Genomic DNA, 26,133 nt, shown 5'->3' with positions numbered 1-26,133 from the left:
AGTAAAACGCCACTATTTTTTGCGGCGCTATTCGGCTGTTAGCGGGGCGCTTTTACTCCCCGCTAGCGGTCGAGAAAGAAAACCACCGCAAAGCGCCGTTGCAGCAACGCTATGCCACGCTGCCCCATTGATTTCAATGGGAAGGAGCAGTGTATACACTGCTCCGAAGATGCTGCTAGCAGGACTTTTTTTAGCGTCCTGCCAGTGCACCATTCCAGTGTGAAAGCCCTCGGGGCTTTCACACTGGAGACACAGCAGCGGCTCTTTCAGGCACTATTTTTAGCGCTGTAGCGCCTGCAAAGTGCCCCAGTGTGAAAGGGGTCTTAGGCTGGCATATTTAACAGCTTGAGTCTTAAAATGGTGCTGGAATAGTGTTAATTTATCTCAACCTCATTTTGTAATGGCAACTGGTCCCAGCGGCTCTTCCAGGCCTGAAACAGTAGATCACTGCTAGAATTGACTATTACAGCCTTGAGCATTTTGATGTTTGCGCAGTGAATGCAAATGCCATCGGATGATCTGGATGATGCCTTAATTCATTTTACAGGCATCAAATGCTCTCATAGGAAACACGATATCATTAGAATTTCTAGCAATCGCAAGACTGTAAATAGATCTTCATTGTGCTCATTTGTACCCTCATCAACCCGACTTTAATCTCATTTTAGGGGGAATCAAAGGTTTACATACATTTTTAACAATTTTAACAATGTATGTAGTGCAGTGTAGAGTTAAGAGGAATTAAGCTCTCCTATAGTAAAATGGAACTAATCTTTTTGAGCTTTGCCATTCTGTTACATTTTATAAAAGTCACACTAATGTGCTGTAGCAATTCTCATGTCCCAAGAAGGAAGGTACAGGTTTCATGATTTCATTTAAGTAAATAGGTTCTCATTTAGTATATACTAGAGTGGCAGGCACCACTATTATGTGTGTACCAGAAAGAACCCGTTAAGACCTGGTGTCAGTTTGATATCCAGTGCCTTGATGTATGCGCAGGAGCATACAGTGCCTACAAGTAGTATTCAACCCCCTGCAGATTTAGCAGGTTTACACATTCGGAATTAACTTGGCATTGTGACATTTGGACTGTAGATCAGCCTGGAAGTGTGAAATGCACTGCAGCAAAAAAGAATGTTATTTCTTTGTTTAATTTTTTTTTAAAGCGGAGGTCCACCCTAAAGTGGACCTTCCGCTCATCAGAACCCTCCCCCCCTCCGGTGCCACAATCGGCACCTTTCAGGGGGGAGGGGGGTGCAGTTACCTGGATAATCCAGGTAACTGCACCCACTTCCGGGACAGCTCTCTGCGGAAAGGGGCGTAACTTACGCCCCTTTCCGCAAGTGCCCGCCCCTTCCCACAAGTGCCCCGCTGCCTGCTGGGAAACACACAGCTCCCAGAGGCAGCGGGGAGCATCCTTATTGCGCAGCGCAATTCGCGCATGCGCAGTAGGGAACCGGGAAATGAAGCCGAAAGGCTCCATTTCCTGATTCCTATACCCAAGACGGCGGCGGCAGGACCCGACAGACGACCTAGCGATCGGCTTCGGGTGCCGACATTGCGGGCGCGCTGGACAGGTAAGTGTCACTATTTTAAAAGTCAGCAGCTGTAGTATTTGTAGCTGCTGGCTTTTAAAAAAAAACAAAAAAAAAACGCGGAGTCCCGGTGGACTCCCGCTTTAAATAGTGAAAAGTTTATTCAGAGGGTCAATTATTATTCAACCCCTCAATTCAACAGAATTCTGTTTGGTTCCCCTAAAGTATTAAGAAGTAGTTCAGGCACAAAGAACAATGAGCTTCACATGTTTGGATTAATTATCTGTTTTTCCAGCCTTTTCTGACTATTTAAGACCCTCCCCAAACTTGTGAACAGCACTCATACATGGTCAACATGGGAAAGACAAAGGAGCATTCCAAGGCCATCAGAGACAAGATCGTGGAGGGTCACAAGGCTGGCAAGGGGTACAAAACCCTTTCCAAGGAGTTGGGCCTACCTGTCTCCACTGTTGGGAGCATCATCCGGAAGTGGAAGGCTTATGGAACTACTGTTAGCCTTCCACGGGCTGGACAGCCTTTGAAAGTTTCCTCCCGTGCCGAGGCCAGGCTTGTCCGAAGAGTCAAGGCTAACCCAAGGACAACAAGGAAGGAGCTCCGGGAAGATCTCATGGCAGTGGGGACATTGGTTTCAGTCAATACCATAAGTAACGTACTCCACCGCAATGGTCTCCGTTCCAGACAAGCCCGTAAGGTACCTTTACTTTCAAAGCGTCATGTCAAGGCTCGTATACAGTTTGCTCATGATCACTTGGAGGACTCTGAGACAGACTGGTTCAAGGTTCTCTGGTCTGATGAGACCAAGATCGAGATCTTTGGTGCCAACCACACACGTGACGTTTGGAGACTGGATGGCACTGCATACGACCCAAAGAATACCATCCCTACAGTCAAGCATGGTGGTGGCAGCAGCATGCTATGGGGCTGCTTCTCAGCCAAGGGGCCTGGCCATCTGGTCCGCATCCATGGGAAGATGGATAGCACGGCCTACCTGGAGATTTTGGCCAAGAACCTCCGCTCCTCCATCAAGGACCTTAAGATGGGTCGTCATTTCATCTTCCAACAAGACAACGACCCAAAGCACACAGCCAAGAAAACCAAGGCCTGGTTCAAGAGGGAAAAAATCAAGGCAGTGGCCTAGTCAGTCTCCTGACCTTAACCCAATTGAAAACTTGTGGAAGGAGCTCAAGATTAAAGTCCACATGAGACACCCAAAGAACCTAGATAACTTGGAGAAGATCTGCATGGAGGAGTGGGCCAAGATAACTCCAGAGACCTGTGCCGGCCTGATCAGGTCTTATAAAAGACGATTATTAGCTGTAATTGCAAACAAGGGTTATTCCACAAAATATTAAACCTAGGGGTTGAATAATAATTGACCCACACTTTTATGTTTAAAATTTATTAAAATTTAACTGAGCAACATAACTTTTTGGTTTGTAAGATTTATGCATCTGTTAATAAATCCTGCTCTTGTTTAAAGTTTGAAGGCTCTAACTTATTTGCATCTTATCAAACCTGCTAAATCTGCAGGGGGTTGAATACTACTTGTAGTCACTGTATGTATAATTTTTTATAAGTATTTGCTAAATTATTATTGAACAAATAGTTACTTAACCGGGCTTCAGGACCACAGTGAGGTTTAAGCTAATGAGCTAATACCGTGTGTGTGTGTGTGTGTGTGTGTGTGTGTGTGTGTGTGTGTGTGTGTGTGTGTGTGTGTGTGTGTGTGTGTGTGTGTGTGTGAGAGACTAGTTTTATAACATGCCAACAGATGGCAGGACAAGGCTGCACGCACAGTCACAGGGAGCACTGATCCCACCTTGTGTGTGTTTGTATGTATGTGTGTATATATACACACAATGTCCACCTGTTACAAATAAAACATTTGAGTATACTGAAAAAACAAACTCTAAATATGTCCGTTGTTGCTTTGTTAATTTAATTTATTTGAATTCAACATACTTTGTTTTAAATAGAGCTGTGACCGTATTAAACAATCTGCTTCTGGAACAAAGAGACGAGTGTTCATCGTAGAAACTATGGGTGGATACTGTGGCTACCTTGCTACAGTGACAGGAATAGCTGTCGGTGCTGATGCTGCTTATGTTTTTGAAGACCAGTTTAACATCCATGATCTTAAGGTGAGATGTAATGGTTTGGGACAACTACCATTTGGCTGTGACCCATATATAAAAACATGGATCACCACTCGAAGCACTGCAAAACTTCCCCCTGCCGTCCAAAGCACAGATCAGGTGCCAGCGTTCAAACAAGGTCATCTAGGCTAGCTAACAGATTGGAAGACAGAAGATCGAAATGCCCCACATGGGAACCCAGCCACTATATAGAGGGGTAAAGCTACAGCTTTGTCTGTACTCCTGGCTATGCTCCTCTGACATGTTTTGACCTGCCTATGTGGCTTAATCACAGAGATCTATGATTAAGACCCATAGGCAGGACAAAACATGTCAGAGGAGCATAGCCAGTAATAATTGAGTGTGCAGGGTTTCTGCCTTGTCTTCCGAACTACTATTTGGCTGTTATTTATTTTTTTAGGGGGGTCCAGCCCCCCTAAATCCTGAAGGACAATAAACCAGCCCTTTGTTTAGAAAGTTTGAAGACCCCTGTTCTGAAGTAATAAGTGATACTGTAACAGTTACAATTCTGGAATATTGAAAATGTAGGTTCCAGCTTGAACACAAGAAGCAATTCTGGCAAACTTTTTAAATATTGTAGTGCATGCTTGGGTGTATTAGCAATGTGCGCTATATATTATATTTCCTTTTTATGCCCTGTTTTCGATTTGCCATTTATTCCTAATATGAGTTCTCCATCATTTTTAGTCAAATGTGGACCACTTGACTGACAAAATGAAGACTGACATTCAAAGAGGACTTGTGCTGAGGTATATGTAAAAAAAATTTTTTACTTTAATTTAACTTAGTAGCATAGTCATTGTGTGGGAGTAGGTTAACCTGCAAGTATTCATGTGGGTTTAGGGAGAAAACAGAAGCACCAAAAAGGTGTAGAGCGTATACGACCTTGTAAGAACATTGGAGACAGGACCTTTGTGCTGCAAGGCACCTGTCCTAACCAAGAAGCCACCATGCAGCCTTGTTCAACATTTGTTTTTCAGCTTTTGAAACCATAACTATTAAAATCTGGTACATTGGTTTGTTTAGAGTACTATAGATCACTGTATTAAAACTCTTGTTTTATATTATATTATAAAGCGCTGCGTAAATTGCTGGCGCTATATAAATCCTGAATAATAATAATATAACGTATTTATCGGCGTATAACACACACCTTCATTTTAACAGGGAAGTTTCAAGAAAAAAAAAATGTCCTTTTCAAATAAAGAACTTTGAAGCAAAATAAGGGTCACAGCCCATCAATGCAGTCTCACCAGTGCCCATCTGCATCCTCTAAATTGACTATCAATGCATCCTGCTCAGTGCCCATCTGCAGCCATTAAATTGCCCAACAATGCAGCCTGCTCAGTGTCCATCTGCAGCCATTAAATTGTCCAACAATGCAGCCTGCTCAGTGCCCATCAATGCACCCTCTAAATTGCACATCAATGCACCCTACTCAGTGCCCATCTGCAGCCACTAAATTTCCCAGCAGTGCTGTCTGCTCAGTGCCCATCTGTAGCCTCGCCTTTCCCATCATTGCAGCCTTGCCAGTGTTGAATTACACAGAGCAGTGAGATCTCCTGTGTACTCGGCACTCAGTCACTCACAGCCGAGCCTCCTGGCCCAGCTCATATGATAGACAGAACAGTGGCCCAATGCGGGGCCAGTAGGCATGGCTGTGCATGATTTGGCGCGGGGATACACAGGAGATCGTGGTTCTGTGTAATCCAGCTGCACCCACGACTCCTCTTCTCTCGGACATCAGGGATCGGCATATAACGCGCACACATGATTGGAAAAAGTGCGTGTTATACACTGATAAATACGGTAATCTTTTAAGTGGAAGTTTTCCACAGCCATAACCTTTTGTTGCTGAATTCCTACTCAATTCAAATTTGTTTCAACGACTTCTCCTAAATACTAAAGTTTTTAACTTCTATTAACCACTTAAGGACCGCCGTATTCCCAATGTACGTCATTACAATGGCACCGGCAGGCACAAGCACGTACATGTACGTGCTTGCCTTCCAGCGGGTAGGGGGTCCGATCTGACCCCCTCCCGCTGGAAACGGCGGTCCGTTTCGCTTCAGGAGCGATCCGGGATGAGGGGATGGCCATTGGTTTCTGGCCATCCCCTCTCGATCGCTCCTGGCGAATGAGAAGCTTCCTCCCACTGTGTTTTGTATACACAGGCAGGGAGGAAGTGATGTCATTCTCCTCGGGCGGTCTTTTTGACCAGACTACGAGGAGAAGACAGAAAGTAAGTGTGCACCAACACTACACTGACATGTAGGCACACACAGGCACACAAACCCCCCCCCCCCAGTCACAGTGTCACTGATTGCAGTGATCATTTATTTACTGATCACTGCATTCAGTGTCAGTTGTAAAAGTAAAAACTGTCAGGGCAGTTAGTGTTAGGTCCAGGGTAGCCCCCTACCACCCCCCAATAAAGGTTTAACCCCCTGATTGCCCCTAGAGTTAACCCTTTCACCCCCTTTTGCCAGTGTCACTAAGCGATCATTTTTCTGATCGCTGCATTAGTGTCGCTAGGTAGCTAGTTATTTTTTTAGGTTCACCGCCAGGTTTTTATAGCGCTAGGTACCCCAATATACTACCCAATAGTGGTTTTAACCCCCTGATTGCCCCTAGTTAACCCTTTCACCCCCTTTTGCCAGTGTCACTAAGCGATCGTTTTTCTGATCGCTGCATTAGTGTCACTAGTGCCGCTAGGTAGCTAGTTATTTTTTTAGGTTCACCGCCAAGTTTTTATAGCGCTAGGTACCCCCATATACTACCCAATAATAGTTTTAATCCCCTGATTGCCCCTAGTTAACCCTTTCACCAGCGATCACAGTATAAGTGTCACTGGTGACGCTGGTTAGCCAGTTAGTTATTTAGGTTCCCCGTCAGGTTTTTATATACCGCCAGGGACCCCCATATTCTACCTAATAAAAATTTGAACCCCCTGATTGCCCCTAGTTAACCCTTTCACCACTGATCACCGTATAAGTGTTACGGGTGACTCTGGATAGTTTGCTTTTTATAGCATCAGGGCACCCACCACTTATTACCCAATAAAGGTTTAACCCCCTGATCACCCGGCGGGTGATATCAATTAGGTTTTAGGGTCAGGGTCTGCGTCTCCCCAGGCAGCGCTAGGTTAGTGCCAGTACCGCTAACACCCACACGCAAAGCATAAACCTCCCGTAGTGGTATAGAATATGAACAGATCAATATCTGATCTGATCAGATCTATACTAGCATCCCCAGCAGTTTAGGGTTCCGAAAAAACGCATTGTTAGCGGGATCAGCCCAGATACCTGCTGGCACCTGCGTTTTGCCCCTCTGCCCAGCCCACCCAAGTGCAGTATCGATCGATCACTGTCACTTACAAAACACTAAACACATAACTGCAGCGAAATATGAAAAATATTTCATGGACTCCACATGCCTCTCATGCCACATGCCTCTCAGTAAATAGCTTGGGGTGTCTACTTTCCAAAATGGGGTCATTTGGGGGGGTTTTGTGCTATTTTGGCATTTTATGGCCTTTCGAAACTGTGATAGGTAGTGAGGAGTGGAATCAAAAATTTGCACCCTTAGAAACCCTGAAGGCAGTGATTGGTTTTCGGGGTGCCGTACGCAGCTAGACTCCCAAAAAGTCCCACATGTGGTATCCCCGTACTCAGGAGAAGCAGCAGAATATATTTTGGGGTGCAATTCCACATATAACTATGGCATGCGTGAGCAATATATCATTTAGTGACAACTTTTTGTAAACTTTTTTTTTTTTTTTTTTTTTTGTGTGTCATTATTCAATCACTTGGGACAAAAAAAAAATATTCAATGGGCTCAACATGCCTCTCCACAACTTCCTTGGGGTGTCTACTTTCCAAAATGGGGTCATTTGGGGGGGGGGGGGTTGTACTGCCCTGCCATTTTAGCACCTCAAGAAATTAGATAGGCAGTAAATTAAAAGCTGTGTAAATTCCAGAAAATGTACTCTAGTTTGTAGACGCTATAACTTTTGCGCAAACCAATAAATATACGCTTATTGACATTTTTTTTACTAAAGACATGTGGCTGAATAAATTTTGCCCTAAATGTATGACTAAAATTGAGTTTATTCGATTTTTCTTATAACAAAAAGTAGAAAATATCATTTTTTCTCAAAATTTTCGGTCTTTTTCCATTTATATCGCAAAAAATAAAAATCGCAGAGGCAATCAAATACCATCAAAAGAAAGCTCTATTTGTGGGACGAAAAGGACGCAAATTTCGTTTGGGTACAACATTGCATGACCGCGCAATTACCAGTTAAAGCAGTGCAGTGCGAAATTGTAAAAAGACCTCTGGTCCGGGGCTGAAGTGGTTAATAAACACTTGTTTAAATATTTTTATTCCTTTAATGGTGCCTGTTAAAGTGATATTAATCCCTAATTTTAGAGCACATTCAGCAGCTGATTTAGTCACTTACTGAATATACAACTTTGTTATCTTTTAATCCTTGACTGTTTCAGTTGAAGCTGGTGCCATGACACTGCTTCAGGTTTCCCGTTTTAAGGGTGGTTCCTTTCTCTTGCAGCATCCAATGGAGACACTTTTGTATGTAGGGGGTAGAGTTGTGTGTGCATCAATAAAAACAAAATGCACAGTCCCAAAGTCTATGGGAGCACAACCATCCCCTGCTCCTCCTTTCTCTCCCCATCCCTTCACCAAGCTAATAGACTGACTGGAGACTGCATTGTCCAATGTTGACTCTTTCCTGTGAAGACCATTGGGGCCCTGAGAGATCAGGAGCTAGCAGCATTGAAAGTTGTAAAATGCAAGTACTGGGGTAAGATTTTTAACAAATAGTTTACCAGGGAATGTTTTCTTTTCTTTTTCTCAATTTGTTGAATTAAACAATGCTGAGGGTTTAACAACTTGCTGACCAGTCGCCACAGTTGTACTGCGGCAGGTTGGCACTGCTGCGTGAACCGCCGTCATTGTATGTCGGCTGCTTTAACCACCTCCCGCCCGCCCTATAGCCGAATGACGGCCGTAGAGCAGGCGGGTTCCTTCAAGCGGTCGTCCCTGGACGTCCTTGTGTTTACTTCCGCAATGCGTGCCGCTGGGGGCGCGCATCGCGGAAGTTTTGTACTCGCCGTGTCTCCCGGAGACAGGCAAACATAGATCGTCATGAACGGCCAATCAAAGCGGCCGTTCGCAGCGCGATCGCAGCTGCCAATGGGAGATGATCTCAAATGTCAACATATGAGATCATCTCCCATTGCCGTGTCTCTCCCTCCTCACACAGAGACAGCGTGTGAGGAGAGAGAGGATCTGTGAGTGACATATTTTTACCTTGACTAAAATCTGTCAGCCCCAGTGCCATCTGTCAGCCCCGTGCCATCTGCCAGTAGTGCCAGTGCCACCTGCCAGTGCCACCTGCCAGTGCCATCCGTCAGCCAGCACCAGTGCCACCTGCCAGCGCCAGTGCCATCCGTCAGCCCCAGTGCTGTCAGCCCCGGTGCTGCCAGTGCCACCTGCCAGCCCCAGTGCCATCCGTCAGCCCCAGTGCCACCTGCCAGTGCCATCTGCCAGCCGCAGTGCCATCTGCCAGCCCCATTTGCCAGAGCAAATAGCCAGCACCATCTGCCAGTGCGCCTCTGTATGTGGCCAGGCTGTGTAAAAGTCTCACACATTTGGTATCGTTATACTCAGGAGGAGTAGTAGAACGTATTTTGGGGTGTCATTTTTGCTGTGTATATGCTATGTGTTGGAAATATCTTATAAATGGACAACTTTGCGTAAAAAAATGCGTTTTCATTATTTTTCCACATTTTCCCAAAACTTCTGGAAAAAAAATGAACCATTCAAACGACTCAATATGCCTCATAGATTATACGTTGGGGTGTTAGCTTTCCAAAATGGGGTCACTTTGTGGGCATTTCCGTTGCCCTGGTGCTCCAGGGCCTTCAAAAATGTAATGGGTGGTTGAGAAATGAAATGTGTAATTTATGCTCCTAGAACGCCTGATGGTGCTATTTCAATATTGGGCCTCTGTATGTGGCCAGTCTGTGTAAAAGTCTCATACATTTGGTATCGTAAAACTCAGAAGGAGTAGCAGAACGTATTTTGGGGTGTCATTTGTGGAATACATGTGAGAGAAATAACCTATTACCGTATATACTCGAGTATAAGCCGAGATTTTCAGCCTCTTTTTTGAGGCTGAAAGTGCCCCCCTCGGCTTATACTCGAGTCATCGCTGTCTGCCTGCTCGATCAGCGTGTCGAGCAGACAGACAGCGGCCATTCTATTCTAATTCAAAAGCCGCGCCTCCGGCTCCGCCTTCGCCTGTGATAGGCGGAACACTGAATTTCCCAGCAGCCTGTGTTCCGCCTATCACGGACATCCGCTCATCCTCGTACTACGGACGAGGATGAAAGGATGGCCGTGATAGGCGGAACACAGACTGCTGGGAAATTGTGTTCCGCCTATCACAGACAGGGAGGCGCAGCATTTGAACAGGAAAATGGGCGCCGACGAAGAGCGGTGATCCTGGGACGGGACCGGACGGAGGCTCGGCTCGGCTCGGCTCGGGACGGGACGGGACGGGACCGGACGGAGTCTCGGGACGGGACGGGACCGGACTGGACGGAGGCTCGGCTCGGGACGGGACGGGACCGGACGGAGGCTCGGGACCGGACGGAGGCTGGGGACACAGGTAGGCTGGACACACAAGGCCACACACACACACACACACACACATGGATGGACACACACACAGGGATGGATGGATGGATGGATGGACGGACACACACACAGGGATGGATGGATGGATGGATGGACACACACACACACAGGGATGGATGGATGGATGGACACACACACAGGGATGGACAGGCATATCTCACCCTCGGCTTATACACGAGTCAATAGGTTTCCCAGTTTTTTGGGGGTAAATTGGGGGCCTCGGCTTATACTCGGGTCGGCCTATACTCGAGTATATACGGTACATTGAAAATTTTGTGAGGGGAAAAAAAAATCTTCATTTTGCAAAGAATTGTGGGAAAAAGATGACAACATCAAAAACCTCACCATGCATCTTAGTAAATACCTTGGAATGTCTACTTTCAAAAAAGGGGTCATTTGGGGGGTATTTGTACTTTCCTGACTTGTTCTGGTCGCAAGAAATGAGATAGGCCACCAGTACATCAGGTGTGATCAATTTTTTATGATTCGCACCACAGCTTGTAGACTCTCTAACTTTCACAAAGACCAAATAATATCCACTAATTTGGGTTATTTTTACCAAAGATATGTAGCAGTATAAATTGTGGCCAAAATTTATGAAAAAATAATTATAATTAGCAAAATTTTATCACAGAAACAAATATGCGTTTTTTTTCAAAATTTTCGGTCTTTTTCATTTATAGCGCAAAAAATAAAAACCCCAGAGGTGATCAAATACCACCAAAAGAAAGCTCTATTTGTGGGGAAAAAAAGGACACAAAATTAATTTGGGTACAGTGTTGCATGACTGAGTAATTGTCATTCAAAGTGTGAGAGCACCAAAAGCTGAAAATTGGTCTGGGCAGGAAGGGTGTTTAAGTGCCCAGTAAGCAAGTGGTTAAGAACCATTGGAGGACCGCGATCTGTCCACCACAATGTCGCGGCCCCGCTAAACATCGCTGATCACTGCCATTACTAGTAAAAAATAAATAAATAAAAATGCCATGCAAATATCCCCTATTTTGTTGATGCTATAACTTTTGCACAAACCAATCAATATACGCTTATTGCAATTTTTTTTAAACCAAAAATATGTAGTAGAATACATATTGGTCTAAACTGATGAAAATTTTTTTTTTTTTTTTATTTATTTATTTTTTTTGCGATATTTATTATAGCCAAAAATAAAAAAATGTATTTTTCTTTCAAAATTGTTGGTATTTTTTTGTTTATACTGCAAAAAATAAAAACCACAGAGGTGATCAAATACCACCAAACAAAGGCCATAAATTTTGTTCGGGAACAATGTCGCACAACCGCGCAATTGTTAGTTAAAGCGACGCAGTGCCGTATAGCAGAAAATGGCCTGGTCATTAGGAGGGAAATTCGTCCGGCCCTTAAGTGGTTAATACTACTTTAATATCTTAAACCTAAATAGACTTGGATACAATAATATTGATGCCTTGCATCAATGTATTTTCATGGATTTTTTTTCATCTTTCACATATTAAAAAAATATTTATAAAAATCAAGTTTCAAAGCAATGTTAAACACTTGAAAACTTAACTTGCACTTTGTGCAATGCAGCTGGATTGACAGAACCTAAATCCTGATCCAAAGATGACATAGTACAAGTACTGTGGTATAAAACCGTGCTTCCATTAAGGGGCATGTGTTCCCTTTGGTTACATGTATGACTTTTAACCACTTGCCAACCAGTGAAGTACCGTTACATAGTTGAATTAGAAGGTAGAGATGGAGATATCTCTGTAATTGCTGTAGCGATGACTGAGAGATTATTTTTTTCAGCCAGCGATTCGGAATCTGGTAAAAGTAATCCAACGGTTAAAAAGCTGCTGGTTTATTTTTACAGGTACTCTGTGACGTCAGATACCGGAAGAGATGAGGATTTTGCCATTTCCGGTCTCATGTTTGTCGTAGAATTGATCTCGCACATAATCTCAGGCTTTGTACCCAGAATAGATTATATTTTATTTACAAAGCATATAAAATTTGCAAAACTGTTGCAAGTTTTTTGAGACATTTCATGAATGAATGACATAGAGACATGTGCTGTCTCGAAATCTTTCCGTGTTACCCTACATAGCCAATGCATCACTTTTGTACATGGCAATGAAATTCAAGCTGCAAGGCACACCACTTCAACCTCATGAGTGTTTATTAACGCAAGAGAGTTATAATAGTGAGAGATTATGGGTAAAAAATATGTCAGGGTGGTTCAGAGTTTTGCAGCAGGGGCCATCTCTTGTAAAATACCATAGACTGGAAATGGGAGGCTTGGTTCACATAGGTGCGATGCAGGAACGCTGCAAATCTACTGCGACTTTCCGCAGTGCACCTGACTCGCAAGGCAGTTCACACTGCCTTAGGCTGGGTTCACACTATTGCAAATTGGATGCGACTTTCCCCGCATCCAATTTGCATAGCGGGAGATTGTGACCGTCTCTCTATGGAGCCGGTTCACACATCTCTGTAGCGGATCCAATGCAAATTGCACAAGAGCCCTGTGCGTCTTTTGGTTTCAGGTCTAAATTCTAAATTCTGGCTTGAAATCTGACCTAAAACAGTGAATGGAGACGCATCGGACTCCTGCTGTGAGTCGCTGCATTCTCCACTGTGAAACCAGACTTATGCGAACCGCTGGGAGTGTCAATACAAAGTTAATGACACCCCCAGATCGGTTCACATATCGCAGTGCGAACTGTCAAATTGAACATGTAAATACCCACGTGATCCAATTCTGGTGCGGACCAAAAAAAGGGTCCTGCGCGACTTTTGTACAACACGCGATGCAAATTCAGTCATGCCATTTGTATTGCTGAAATCGCATACAACGTATGTATGATTTGCAGTGCGGTTCTAGTCTCATCCGAGGTCGGACAGCACACCCATGTGAACCAAGCCAGAGTGTCACAATCTGCTGGTTTAGCACAAGTGTAAATTGTCCGTTATAAAGTGCTAAGGAATGAATTTAGACTTTAAGATAAAGTGGAGCGCCTGGAAACTGATGAGTATTTTGTAATTGCCTGTAATTCTGAAACATTGGTTCATGGAATCAGAAACCAAAAAAGATTGAGACTTAACTTTGTGATTCGCATACTTGATTCAAATCATTGACACACACAGCACTGAAGCAGGAAAAAGCTAGGAGACTACAGTTTTACCATGGAATGTGGTTATAAATGGCAGCTCCACATTTTTCTCATATTGGGACCCCTTCAAAGGTCCTAAATGATCAATATATTAAATATCAAACAAATATTTCTCTTATATTCACCAACCAACACAGCTGCTCTCTGTAACAAAATGGGTTGTATAGCCTGCCATTAGGAGAAACTAGGCAAAATTGTTACACAATACACAGAACTTTAATCCCGCCCCGGGGGGCGGGCCCCGTGCTGTCAACCCTTCCCACTGCTCCTAGCAGCTTCAGTTTTTATTTTGCCTAGCAGGGAGAATGGCCTAGGAAACTCTGCGGGCCTCTCGGTCCATGTTTTTGCTGCAGGTTTGTTGCTTTTTGCGCAAGATGAGAGATCCTGGGATCTTCTATAAACTGCCGGCTGGGTGACAGGCTGGTTAATGAAATCCTTGTAGACTCCCCAGTCCGGCCATCGAGCGTGAGCAGGCCGCAGCTATGGTTCGGCAGGCCACGACATACCTCATGCTCCAGAGGTGGTCGTTGAGCTTCAATGCTCCGGGGTATACATATGACCAGGCTACTGATGTCTGGATCACAGTATACCGGGCCAGTAACCTTCTCTGTAACTGCGCAGGAGTTGGCTACCATGGAATGTCTCCCAGCTCTTCAGGACTGGTAAGTACAGCTCTACCTGCTTCGGTGGGGGGAGCAGCTGGGCATTCCCTGGGGGGGGGACGATTCGGGGGCCACCTCACCTCCCTATCTTCTCTCCCAAGTCCCCATCACCCCTCCTTCCCCCCTCTGAGGAGGGTGTCTGCATGCGCTGCGGGTGGTGTGTGTGTGTCGCTGTTTCTCACCTGTGGGGCTCTGTGCGGTTGCTGTTCAGTCCCGGTCCAGGTCTGGGGGACCAAAAATGGCAGTTTTTGTGGAGGATGTCTGTGTGTCAGCAGGCAGTTTGTTTTTATTTTTTGCTTTTTTTCACCTCATGGCGCCATTCCGGCGGCCATCTTGGATTTGGGAAAGCTATAGATTCCCCTGGGGAGCTTCAGCAGCCATTTTCCCTGGGATTCCTATGGATTACATTGGCAGCCATTTTGTGAAAGCCAAAATGCTTTCTTCACCGCTGGCTTCTTGTGACAGCTTGCAATGTGCTTTCTCTTGTCACTTCCTGTATTCTCTGTGTGTGAGGGACACTGGATGGCTCTGTGTGGAATGCTGAAGCTGTTCTGCAGACCGTTGCACCGCTGTTAGAGCTGCTGACACAGTTTTTTCTCCTCTCTGCATCTGGGAACCTCCTATGGACTACAGGCACTGTTGTTGGCATTCACAGAACGCCCCAGGGTGGTGAGTCTAGCGCTAAGCACCCCCCCCCCCCACACACACACACACACACACACACACACACACACACACACACGGCGGCAGCAGGAGGGTGGAACCTTCACTATACTAAGTCCCCTTGCAGGTGGCAGACAGGATAGGGTCAGCATGGCTTCATAAACTGGTGTTTCTTCCCCCGAAATCCAGGCTATAGCAACCGGGTCACCTGCGGTTAGTGAGGTGCGCATGGACACCCTGATGGCGTTCTTGGACTCCTATGTTGTTAAGATAGAGGCGACACATGGCAGGAAAGGTGCACGTAAGAGGCCCCTGCCCCCCACCCCCCCCCCCCCCCCCCATCCTCTGGGGAAAGCTCTGATGCAGACTCGGGCCCTGCTGCAGCTGGAGACCCCTGCTCTGACCTATCAGACGTTGCTGACCAGGACCGTTCGGACAGTGAGGATGATTCCCCATCCCGGCGCGACAAGGCGCTTGTTGGAGCACTTATCACAGCTGTGCGTGATACCCTGAAGATTCAGGAGCCAGCGAATTCCTCTGCTGATGTACCAGTCCCTTTTGGGTCCCACAAGCCAGCACGTTCACCTAAGGTGTTCCCGTATTTGACTTATTTTGACAAATTCATCTACAGGGAATGGGGTTGCCCGCAACGGACCTTTTTGATCCCCAATAACTTGGCGGTGCGCTACCCCTTTGAGGAAAGCCTTCTCAAAAAGTGGTCGGCTCCTCCGGTCCTGGACCGCTCAGTGTCTAGGTTAAAGTAACCACGATCCCAGTTGAGGGGACTCCTGCATTCAAGGATCCCACTGACAGGAAGGCCGAAGCAGTAGCTCGTTCCTTGTTTACGGTTGTGGGGTCAGCCGTGCGACCTGTACTGGCATCCGCACTGGTGTCACAGACACTGACTGAGTGGGCAAAACTTTTGCACCATGAATTGGGAGAGCAGAATGCCTCCCCTGTCTGCGTGGAGTTAGCAGACCAACTAGTGCATGGCCTTAAGTACGTTTGACGTGGCCCTGGATACTCTCCCTCTGTTATCAAAGGCTTCAGTGTCAGCTGTGGTGCTGAGGTTGCCTTATTTGGCTGAAATGCTGGTCTGCTGACCAGGCATCCAAGAAAGCCCTGACGGATCTTCCCTTCCTTGGCGACCGGCTCTTTGGATGACATTATTAAAAATGCCACGGGTGGTAAGAGTACACTACTCCCACAGGCCAAGAAGGCTAAGGAGCCACGCCCCAGGCAAGGGCCCTCCTTTTCCGCTCCAGGCGGCTTTTTCGTCCTCCCGGTGCTTCGGCAAAACTACCCCAGCCCGTCAGGACGCCCATGGACAGTCAGAAGCGTCCCTGGAACCGCAAGCCTGTGAACAAAAGTGCTACCGCGTGAAGGTCTGCCTTCGGGAGTTTGCAGCCAGTTGGACCTCCCAGTTATCCGATCAATGGGTCTGCAACCTGATTTCCACAGGCTACAAGATAGTTTCTTTCTTGGCTGCCAAACAGATTTTTCCCCTCCAGCATACCCGTGTCCCCGGTTCGCCAGGAGGCCCTGTTAGGGGCAGTGAGGGACTTGCTGAATCAGGGGGTGATCGTACCAGTTCCGGATTCGGAACGGTGCCAGGGGTTCTACTTCAATCTGTTTGTGGTTCCCAAGATAGAAGGGGTACGTCCAATCTTGGACTTGAAAGCCCTCAATCACTTTGTAAAAGTGCAGAGGTTCAGAATGGAATCAGTTCGCTCAGTAGTAGCTGCACTCCATCAAGGAGACTTCCTGGCGTCCTTTGACATTCAGGATGCCTACTTGCACATATGCCTACAGCATCAAAAGTTTCTGCGTTTGGCAGTCGGAGAAGCCCATTACCAGTTTGTGGCTCTTCCCTTTGGCCTGGCATCAGCCCCCCGAGTCTTTACCAAAGTACTGGCTCCAGTGTTGGCGTTGTTGAGACAACGCGGGATCGTGGGTTACCTAGACGATCTCTTCCTGAGAGCTTCTTCCGCCTCAGAGTTAGAGGAGGATGTGGCGATCACCTTGCAGACCCTGCAAGCGTTTGGGTGGCTGTTGAACCTAAAGAAGTCGGTGGTGGTACCGACTCAGCGTCTGGAGTACCTGGGGTTACTATTGGACTCCAGGGAAGCGAGGGTTTTTCTCCCCTCAGACAAATTGCTGACTCTCAGATCTGCGGTCAGACTACTGTTGCACCGCAAGTGGTCATCACTGGGGCTCATGGTGGCTGCCTTCGAGGCAGTACCTTATGCCCAGTTCCACACCAGAGTCCTGCAGAAGGAGATCTTGACAAAAGGGGACAAATCTCCGTTGTCCCTGGATCAGCAGATGCAGAGATTCGTGTCCAGGACAAGAGATCCGTGGGCAGACGGGTCAGATGCGCTGGTGGCTCCGTGGGATCAGTACCAGCTGATCTATGCCTTTCCTTTGCTAAAACTGTTACAACGTCTGCTTCGCAGAGCGGAAGCCGAGGGGATTCCAGTAATCCAGGTTTCCCCAGATTGGCCTCAGCGGGCTTGGTGCGCCTGGTGGCAGACGCTCCCTGGCGATTGCCGTTGAGAGAGGACCTCCTATCTCAAGGTCCAATCCTTCACCCCTGCTTTACCATCGCTGGCTTTAACGGCCTGGCTATTGAAAGCTGGGTATTGAGGAACAGGGGTCTGTCGGACTCTGTGATTCCAACTATGCTGAGGGCGTGGAAATCTTCTTCCAGGAAGATATACCACCGTACTTGGAAGGCCTACATCTCCATGTGTGAGGAGAAAGGGTGGTATCCACGCTCCTTCTCTATATCCAGTATCCTACTGTTTCTTCAGCAAGGTGTAGACCTGAGGTTGGCGTTGAGCACCATCAAGGGGCAGATTTCAGCTCTGGCTGTCTTTTTTCGAAGAGCCCTGGCATCTCACTCATTAGTGGGTACCTTTGTGCAGGGGGTGCGACATGTAGTCCCTCCGGTGCGTCCTCCGTGGGATTTGAACCTGGTGTTGTCGGCGCTTCAGAAGCCGCCGTTTGAGAATATCAGGGAGATTCCTCTGCTGACCCTTTCACAGAAGGTGGTCTTTCTGGTGGCCATCACATTGACCAGGAGAGTTTCGGGAACTGGCGGCCTTGTCCTGCAAGTCGCCTTATCTGGTCATCCACAGGGATAAGGTGGTGTTACGTCCACAACAGTCCTTTCTACCTAAGGTGGTCTCGGCCTTTAATATCAATGAGGACATTGAATTGTCATCATTGTGTCCTAAGCCGAAGCACCCCAAGGCTCTGAAGGTGTATTTGTCTGCCACAGCTTCCTTTTGGAAGTCAGACTCACTGTTTGTTTCGGTGGCTGGTCCGAAGAAGGGCATGGCGGTCTCGTCGGCCACCATTTCCTGGTGGATCAGACAGATTGTAGTCCAAGCCTATGCCTTGAAGGAGCAGGTGCCTCCCTTTCCAGTCACTGCCCACTCTACAAGAGCAATCGTAACGTCTTGGGCCTTCTGACACCAAGCGTCTGTCGCTCAGGTGTGTTTAAGCGGCGACCTGGTCGTCTGTCCATAAGTTTACCAAGTTCTACAAGGTGGACGTCAGTGCATCGGCTGATGCCTGTTTTGGCAGTTTTGCAGGCGACCGTGTAGTTGCAATTGAGTTTTTCCTGTTTTTTCGATAAAAACGCAGTACTGTTTGGTTAATGCACTGTGGTCTTGGGGATCACTCCTGTTGAGGATACCCGGTTATATAGTGGTGTTTTTCCACACACTGCTGTTTTTTTGTGGGTTTCGTTTTTATGCTGTTTTTTCCCACCCCTCGTTTGGCACTGCTTGGGGACGTCCCATTTAGTTAGAGAGGAGCTGATCGGTCGGTGAATATAAGAGAAAATATAATTTTTTTGTACTCCCCGTAAAATCCTTTTCTCTGTAATTCACCGACCGACACAGCATCCACTCCTCCTCCTTTTTTTTCTACGTTATACTGCTTGTTGACGTACTAAAGCTGCTAGGAGCAGTGGGAAGGGTTGATAGCACGGGGCCCGCCCCCCCCTGGGCTGGGATTAAAGTTCTGTGTATTGTGTAACAATTTTGCCTAGTTTCTCCTAATGGCAGGCTATACAACCCATTTAGTTACAGAGAGGAGCTGTGTCCGTCGGTGAATTACAGAGAAAAGGATTTTACAGTGAGTACAAAAATTACTATTTTTTAGCATGATGGGAAAGATCACTGTTGGTAGAGCATTTTTATAGGGAGATGTTGGTTATGTGAATGATCTCTCTAGTTGATTGTAACATCTGTGTGAAATCTACAACTTAGTCTATACAACTGTAAGTTTGTTCAAATCCCAGGAGATCTGTCCACGCTGTAACGAGTGCCCCCAGCTCACACTCCACTATTCATTCTGAGGCTTCTGATGGTGCTGACATCTGCGGCCTGGGATACTTTTTTTTTTCTCAGCTCTGAGGCTGTGTGCAGCATGCCTAGTGATGATCTCTTCACCCCGACATCTTCCTAGCAATATGTCAGATGGGGTATTCCAGACATGGATCTATTCGCATCCAGATTCATTAACAAGGTCGTCAACTTTATGTCAAACAAGGGGTCCGCTAGCAGGCGGAACAGACTCATTAGTCTTCCCAGGGGATCAGTTTTCACTGATCTATGCATTTCCTCCGGTTCTGCTTCTTCCGCGCCTTCTCCGCAGGATTGAGCAGGAACGGAAGGAGGGGATTCTGGCGACCCCAGCGGGTCCCAGAAGCTCTTGATTTGCCGAGATCATAAAGATGGAGGTGGGCCTCCTTTGGACTCTGCCATTGTGGCCAGACCTTCTTGCACAGGGTCCGGTATTTCATCCTACCTTACGGACAAGAAGTTTAACAGGTTTGACTGTTGAGTCCCACCCTATAAAAGATTGTGGGTGATCTCCTTCGGTAGTGTTGACTTTGACTAATGCCAGGAAGCCGGCTTCCAGAATCACTTACTTTAGAGTCTGGAAGGCATAGGTTTCTTGGTGTGGATCCGGGGGTTGGCACCCCAGGAAGTATATCAATATGGGATCTGAAATTAAGCTGGCCTTGACTTCTATTAAGAGCCAGATCCAGGCCTTGTGTTAAAGTAGTTTATTAGGCAGCTCTGGGGGTCTTCTTCTGACTTCAGGGGTCTTCCGACTTCTCTGCGCTTTCCGGTTCTTCTCCCGGGCTCCTCCGCTATCTTTTGCTCTTTTGCTTTCTCCTTCGTCGCCTCCTTCTTCCTCCTTCTGTTCTTCCGATGTTGACACAGTGCTCTCTCCCGCTGTAATGCCATGGACACGCTGCACGCCAACCTATATAGGCATAAGGGGCAGGCTCACCGGGTGACCTTATGATGTCACAGCCCCAGGGCATGCTGGGACTGTGACATCATAAGGGGCAGGGTCACCCGGTGACATCACCCGGTGACCCCGCCTTATGCCTGTATAAGTCGCCACGCAGCGTGTCCACGGCATTACAGCGGGAGAGAGCGTCGTGTCAACATCAGAAGAAGGAAGAAGAAGATGGCGGCGACTATGATGAAGGAGAAAGCCGGGCCACCGATGGCAAAAGAGCAGAAGATAGCGGAGGAGCCCAGGAGTAGAACTGGAAAGCTCGGAGAAGTCGAGAGACGACCCCCAGAGCTGCCTAATAAACTACTTTAAAAACCTGTGTAGGGTGTTTTTTTTTTTTTTTGTTTTTTTTTTTATTGACACATTTTTCTCCAGGTAAATGGGTAGGGGTACGATATACCCCATACTTATTCACATAGGGTGGTGGGCCAGGATCTGGGGTCCCCCTTATTAAAGCCCATGCCGACAGACCCCGACAACCAATGGCCAGGGTTGTCTGGAAGAGGCTCTTGTCCTCATCAACATGCCAGAAAGTCCGATGGTGTGTACGTGGCATTAGTGAACGAACAGCATCATGAAGGCCGAGGAACACACCAGACAGGTCAAAGATAAAGTTATGGAGAAGTTTAAAGCAGGGTTAGGTTAATAAAAAAATATCCAAAGCTTTGAGCATCTCACAGAGCACTGTTCAAACCATCATCCAAAAATGGCACAACTGCAAAGCTACCAAGACATGGCCGTCCACCTAAACTGACAGGCCGATTAAGGAGAGCATTAATCAGAGAAGCAGCCAAGAGGCCCATGGTAACTCTGGAGGCGCTGCAGTGATCCACAGCTCGAGTGGGAGAACCTGTCCACATGACAACTCCACAAATCTGGCCTTTATGGAAGATTGGCAAGTAGAAATTCATCATTGAAGAAGCCAAAGAAAGATCAAAAAGTCCAGTTTTGTGGGGGACACGGCAAATCTGTGAAAGTGGGTGCTCTGGTCAGATGAGACCAAAATGAACACTGCACATCACCCTGAACACGCCATCCCCACGGCGAAACATGGTGGTGGCAGCACCATGTTGTGGAAATGCTTTTCTCCAGCAGGGACAGGGAAGCTGGTCAGTTGATGGGAAGATGGATGGAGCCAAATACAAGGTAATTTTAGAAGAAAATCTTTTAGCGTCTGCAAAGGCTTGAGACTGGGTTGAAGATTTACCCTTCTGCAGGACAATGACTCTAAACATGCAGCCAGAGCTACAAAGGAATGGTTTAGATTAAACATATTCATGTGTTAGAATGAGCCAGTCAAAGTCCAGACCTAAATCCAATTGAGAATCTGTGGCAAGACTTGAAAATTGTTCAGATGCTCTCTAATCAATCTGACAGAGCTTGAGCTATTTTGTAAAGAATGGGCAAAAATTTTACTCTCTAGATATAGCTGGTAGAGACATACCCAAAAAGTCTTGCAGCTGTAATTGCAGTGAAAGGTGGTTCTAAAAAGTATTGATTCGGGGGGCTGAATACAAATGCATGCCACACCTTTCACATATTTATATGTAAACAATTTTGAAAAATATTTATCTTTTTCATGCCCCTTCCCAATTATGTGCCACTTTGTGTTGGTCTATCACATAAAATACATTTAGGTTTTTGGTTGTAAGATGACAAAATGTGGAAAGGGGTTTGAATGCTTTTTCAAGGCACCGTATGTTGATCTCTGCTTTCTAAATCTCTATCAAATGGCTCAATGACCATTTTTTTTCTTTGACACTTCCCCCTTCCACCCATTCCACAGCCCCCTTCTCTACTTCTAATCTGACTTTTTTTTTTTTTTTTTTCAAAGATTGTTGTATTTCTAAATTTCTTAACATTTTGCTATTCCTTTTTTGTATCAGTACTGGTTGGACTTTAGAAGAAGCTTGTTCTGAAAATGTAAACTGTACAAATAATAAAAAAAAGTATCACAAACCATACTCCTCTGTGTTGTTGCAAGTGCATCTTCAGTGACCTTTCGCACGAATAAACAAAATGCATATGGCTGCATGAGGAAGCCGTTGACCAACCCGATCACAAATTGGATCATTTTTTTTTTCTTTGGGGTGGGATGTCAAACAAAATCTCATGCAATGCTCCCTCCAGTTAAAAAAATAATAAAAATCTCTGTGCTCTTCCTCCTCCCACCTTCCTCCTTCACATTCGGCACAATTTTATGGGGGGGAAGCAGGTACTTGATTTTGACAGGTACCGCTTCCCCCAATTCAGCTCGGATCGTCGGGTTGAAGGAAAGAAAATTGCATGATGTATGGCCAGCTTAAGGCTAGTATGCCTGCTAATTAGGCAGAACTGGGATACTCCTCCGTAACCCAAAGAGAGAGCTCACATACTATGTCAGATGGCAGATGGTAAAGCTCATGGCAGATCCAGTATGTAAGCATGATCTGGACTTGTTACTGGTGGGTAACTAAGCTAGCAGTGGTCTGAGTTGACAGAAAATATTAACATAGTCTGTTATCCAGCCAAGAGGGTCACGTGAGGCAGAAGTCAGAAATGTATCCATAGCCAGACAAGGAGGATCATTTTTCAGGTAAGGATCAGTAACAGTATCCGTGTCATTTGTCATTGACAGGCTATCTGTGTCTAGTCCGGGAGAATGAAAGGAGTACCATTAACCAGACAGGGTTCAGTAGCAGAGTATCCCTATATAGAGTTAATGCAAGGCAAACCACAAGGTAGAAGCTTTGAAGTGAATGATATCCCCCGATAGCTAGCCCTGGGCTTTTGATGTTTAGGTTGGCTGCAGGGCTGCCAGCCAGTTGGGGCAGCTGTGAAACAAGAGGTTCTAGGCCACTGCCGAACAATGGGGATGCCTCGCACGTGCCAGAAGAGTCAAAAATAACAGAGCTGGCAGCGCAGGGCAGTCTCTCACACTCCTAGGGGGTTCTCCTTGGTTTTCTTTTGAAGACTAATTCCATTTCTTGTAATCCCAGATAGACCCTGTAAGGGTGCGCCACCTCCTCGTTCCACCATCACTAGGTGGGCTCAAGGAGATAATTTTTGTCTTCTCTTTACATGTTTTCTAAGTTCTACCAGGATGACATTGTGGCTTAAACCAATGCCAGCTTCAGACATAAGGGCCTTCGGGTAGCTCTTTAAGCTGTAGACAGCCCCCAGTGTTCTGTTTTTTTTTTTTTTTTTTTTTTTGTGGGGTTGGGGGTCTGTTAGCGATTTTGTTTTCTGTGTTGCCCACCCCTCAGTCAGACAGCATTTGGATATACTGAAGGCGAAAGACTTTGTGTCCCTCAAAGGGAGAGAGAAAAATACAATGTAGGCACGTAAGAATTTTTTTTTTTTTTTTTTAGGGAGTCTGGGGAGGGATACAGGTCTCACTCTCTTTTAATACTGCTCTTAATACAGCTTTATTATACCTATTTAAACCTATTTTTTAGTGTAATTACTATTCTACATGACCGCCTTCCCTTAGTTTGTTTAGTGAAATATTTGGTTGGAAAATGCATTACATATGTGGCCTGCTGTCTCAGATAAGGTTACACATTTAAGTAGAACCTAAGGGTATCAGACTTCATAATTGGCTCTAGTGTAGTGTTCAAATAATACGAAACACTCTCTTATTTTTCACATTTGTCTTGACACCCCCTGTTTTTTTTTTTTATAAACCACACTTGTGTGTTCATCCAATAAAGGGTATTGCATTTATAGAAAGAATGTCCATGTTTAACTTGGGACAGCTGCTTGTTTGTGACACATGCAAGTGTGCGCATTTATTGGGCAGACTAAGAGTAGGGATGGTACCAAAGTGGTCACTTGAGAATTTGTTAACATTCCTAGCAAATGTGCCATATGTGTGCACTATTGTGATGATGGTTTGAGATTTAATGTCTAGCTATCTAAACAGTCTGACATTGATACAGTTTTGCGTTTTTATATAAATGTGTTTTTCAACTATTTGCAGCTGCAAGCAGAAGCAGTGTGTATGTGTGTCTGTGTATGTGTGTCTGTGTATGTGTGTCTGTGTATGTGTGTCTGTGTATGTGTGTCTGTGTATGTGTGTCTGTGTATGTGTGTCTGTGTGTCTGTGTGTGTGTGTGTCTGTGTGTGTGTTTTTTAGATCATGTTTGCTTGTTTTATTAAATCATTTGGATTGGTGGTGCAGCTTGTATTTTGATTTGTATAAGCTTAGCATATATAAATAGACTTGGTGTGTGTATAGAACATTTGTGGTCCATTTGCCTGCAGAAGACACATTTCGAAGCCTGTGCGTACAGTGCCTTCGTTTTCAAAGTTTTTAATAAGCTTGATGGTACAGGCAGCAAAAAAGAGGGAAAATTAAACGCAGAACATTTTCAATATAATATACAGTACATTTATCTTAAAAACAGTGTACAAAGGGAAAAAAAGAATTGCACCCCTTCAAATACCTTTCAGTTTTGGTAATGTGTTTTCCACTTATTTTAAATGCAATTGTGTTAGATAAATAGCCTTATTTTTTATTTAATTTTTTGAGACTTATGATTACTATCATGCACAGTAAACTTGCACTGCTTGCACTTATATTTTTCTGTTAGTTGATATTGGTATTTCCATTTTTTTTTCTTTTGCTCAAGGTATTGAATTAACTCCTTTTTCATTAAATTTCCAGCAAGTTGTTTCACTCTATTGTAGATACTATTATTGTTTTCCAGTCTAATCTGTAAATTATCCATTTGCCTTGGTGAACAGTTTGTACAGTACTGGCTTATATATGTCTATGCATAAACACAATCCCAATACCACATTTGCAGTGAGCGTTAAATGGTATAAAAAAGACATGCATTTTTTTTTTTTTTTATCTGGCCAGTCCATTACATATTTATTTTATATAGACATAAATGCAGTCATCTTGAACAATTACTGTCTTCACACAGCATATGTTATTATAGGGAGGTTCGAAGGTGACCTTTTAAATCTCCACAAAAAACAAAAAAAAAACGAAATGTGTGTATATATATATACATATATATATATATATATATATATATATATATATATATATATATATATATATATATACTCATAAAAATGACAGAGGAAGAATTAATATGTATTGCAAAAGTAGAACGTTGTTTCTGTTTTAGGAATGAAAAATGTCACGACTACTACACCACAGAATTTCTGCATAATCTTTATTCATCCGAAGGAAAGGGTATTTTTGACTGTCGAACTAATGTGCTTGGGCACCTACAGCAGGTATGTTTTTAAAGAAAAACCTGGTCGCTTAAAAAATTTCCACTTTATGGATGCATGTTACAGTACATCTATGGCTTTGCCAACCAACTCATAATGCATAAAAAAATGCACGGTGTTGGAGAATGAAAACATGTTTTAACAAGCTACAATGGATGTTAAAAATGCACCAAACAATGGGTGCACGTACTATTGTATTGTTACTTTTTATAACAATAGTCTGCAAAATTTTCAGTATAAAACCTACGGTAATAACTGTAATCTTTATCTTGGCAAATCTTTTTTCTAATTGTTCATTAAAGGACATCATTTGAGGTATTTTAGTCCATTTAGTTATGCTGCTGCCTTCACTGGAGGACACTAGAAAAATCTGTATGGATAATTCGCTATAACCCCTCTCTCCTAGCATTCCGTGTTATTTGCTAGTGTCCTAGGAGAACAGACCTCTGTTCTCTGCTCTTAAGACCTTTTTACTTCAAGCAAGATTCTTTAGTTGCTATAGAGCCACAGAGGACTTATTTTACAGTTGTAATATGCCAACTGTGCACTGGACTCTGTTATGCACTCTCCTAGACATCCTTGGTGTAATACGTGAGTTAGCTGCAGAGTAAATTACAAGTCCAGGGCTGCGGTTCACCCATCTGGTGGAGCTCTATCCCTAAAG

At 45.1% G+C, this 26,133-nt stretch overlaps 1 protein-coding gene across 1 annotated transcript in view; it reads left to right on the top strand.

The window, feature by feature from the left end:
- The window catches only part of LOC143924420 (ATP-dependent 6-phosphofructokinase, liver type), a 336,686-nt gene that overhangs the window by 259,809 nt on the left and 50,744 nt on the right, over window positions 1–26,133 (top strand). The window contains exons 17-19 of the mRNA XM_077448722.1: window positions 3,533–3,697; window positions 4,400–4,461; window positions 25,361–25,472. Of these exons, the coding sequence (XP_077304848.1) occupies window positions 3,533–3,697; window positions 4,400–4,461; window positions 25,361–25,472 (339 nt within the window). The remainder of the gene's footprint in view (window positions 1–3,532; window positions 3,698–4,399; window positions 4,462–25,360; window positions 25,473–26,133) is intronic.

Source organism: Lithobates pipiens, unplaced genomic scaffold, assembly GCF_037356315.1.
Source record: "Lithobates pipiens isolate NorthernLeopardFrog02 unplaced genomic scaffold, aLitPip1_a1.2 Scaffold_22, whole genome shotgun sequence".
Classification (NCBI taxonomy): Eukaryota; Metazoa; Chordata; class Amphibia; order Anura; family Ranidae; genus Lithobates; species Lithobates pipiens.
This window is presented reverse-complemented; position numbering and strand designations above follow the sequence as displayed.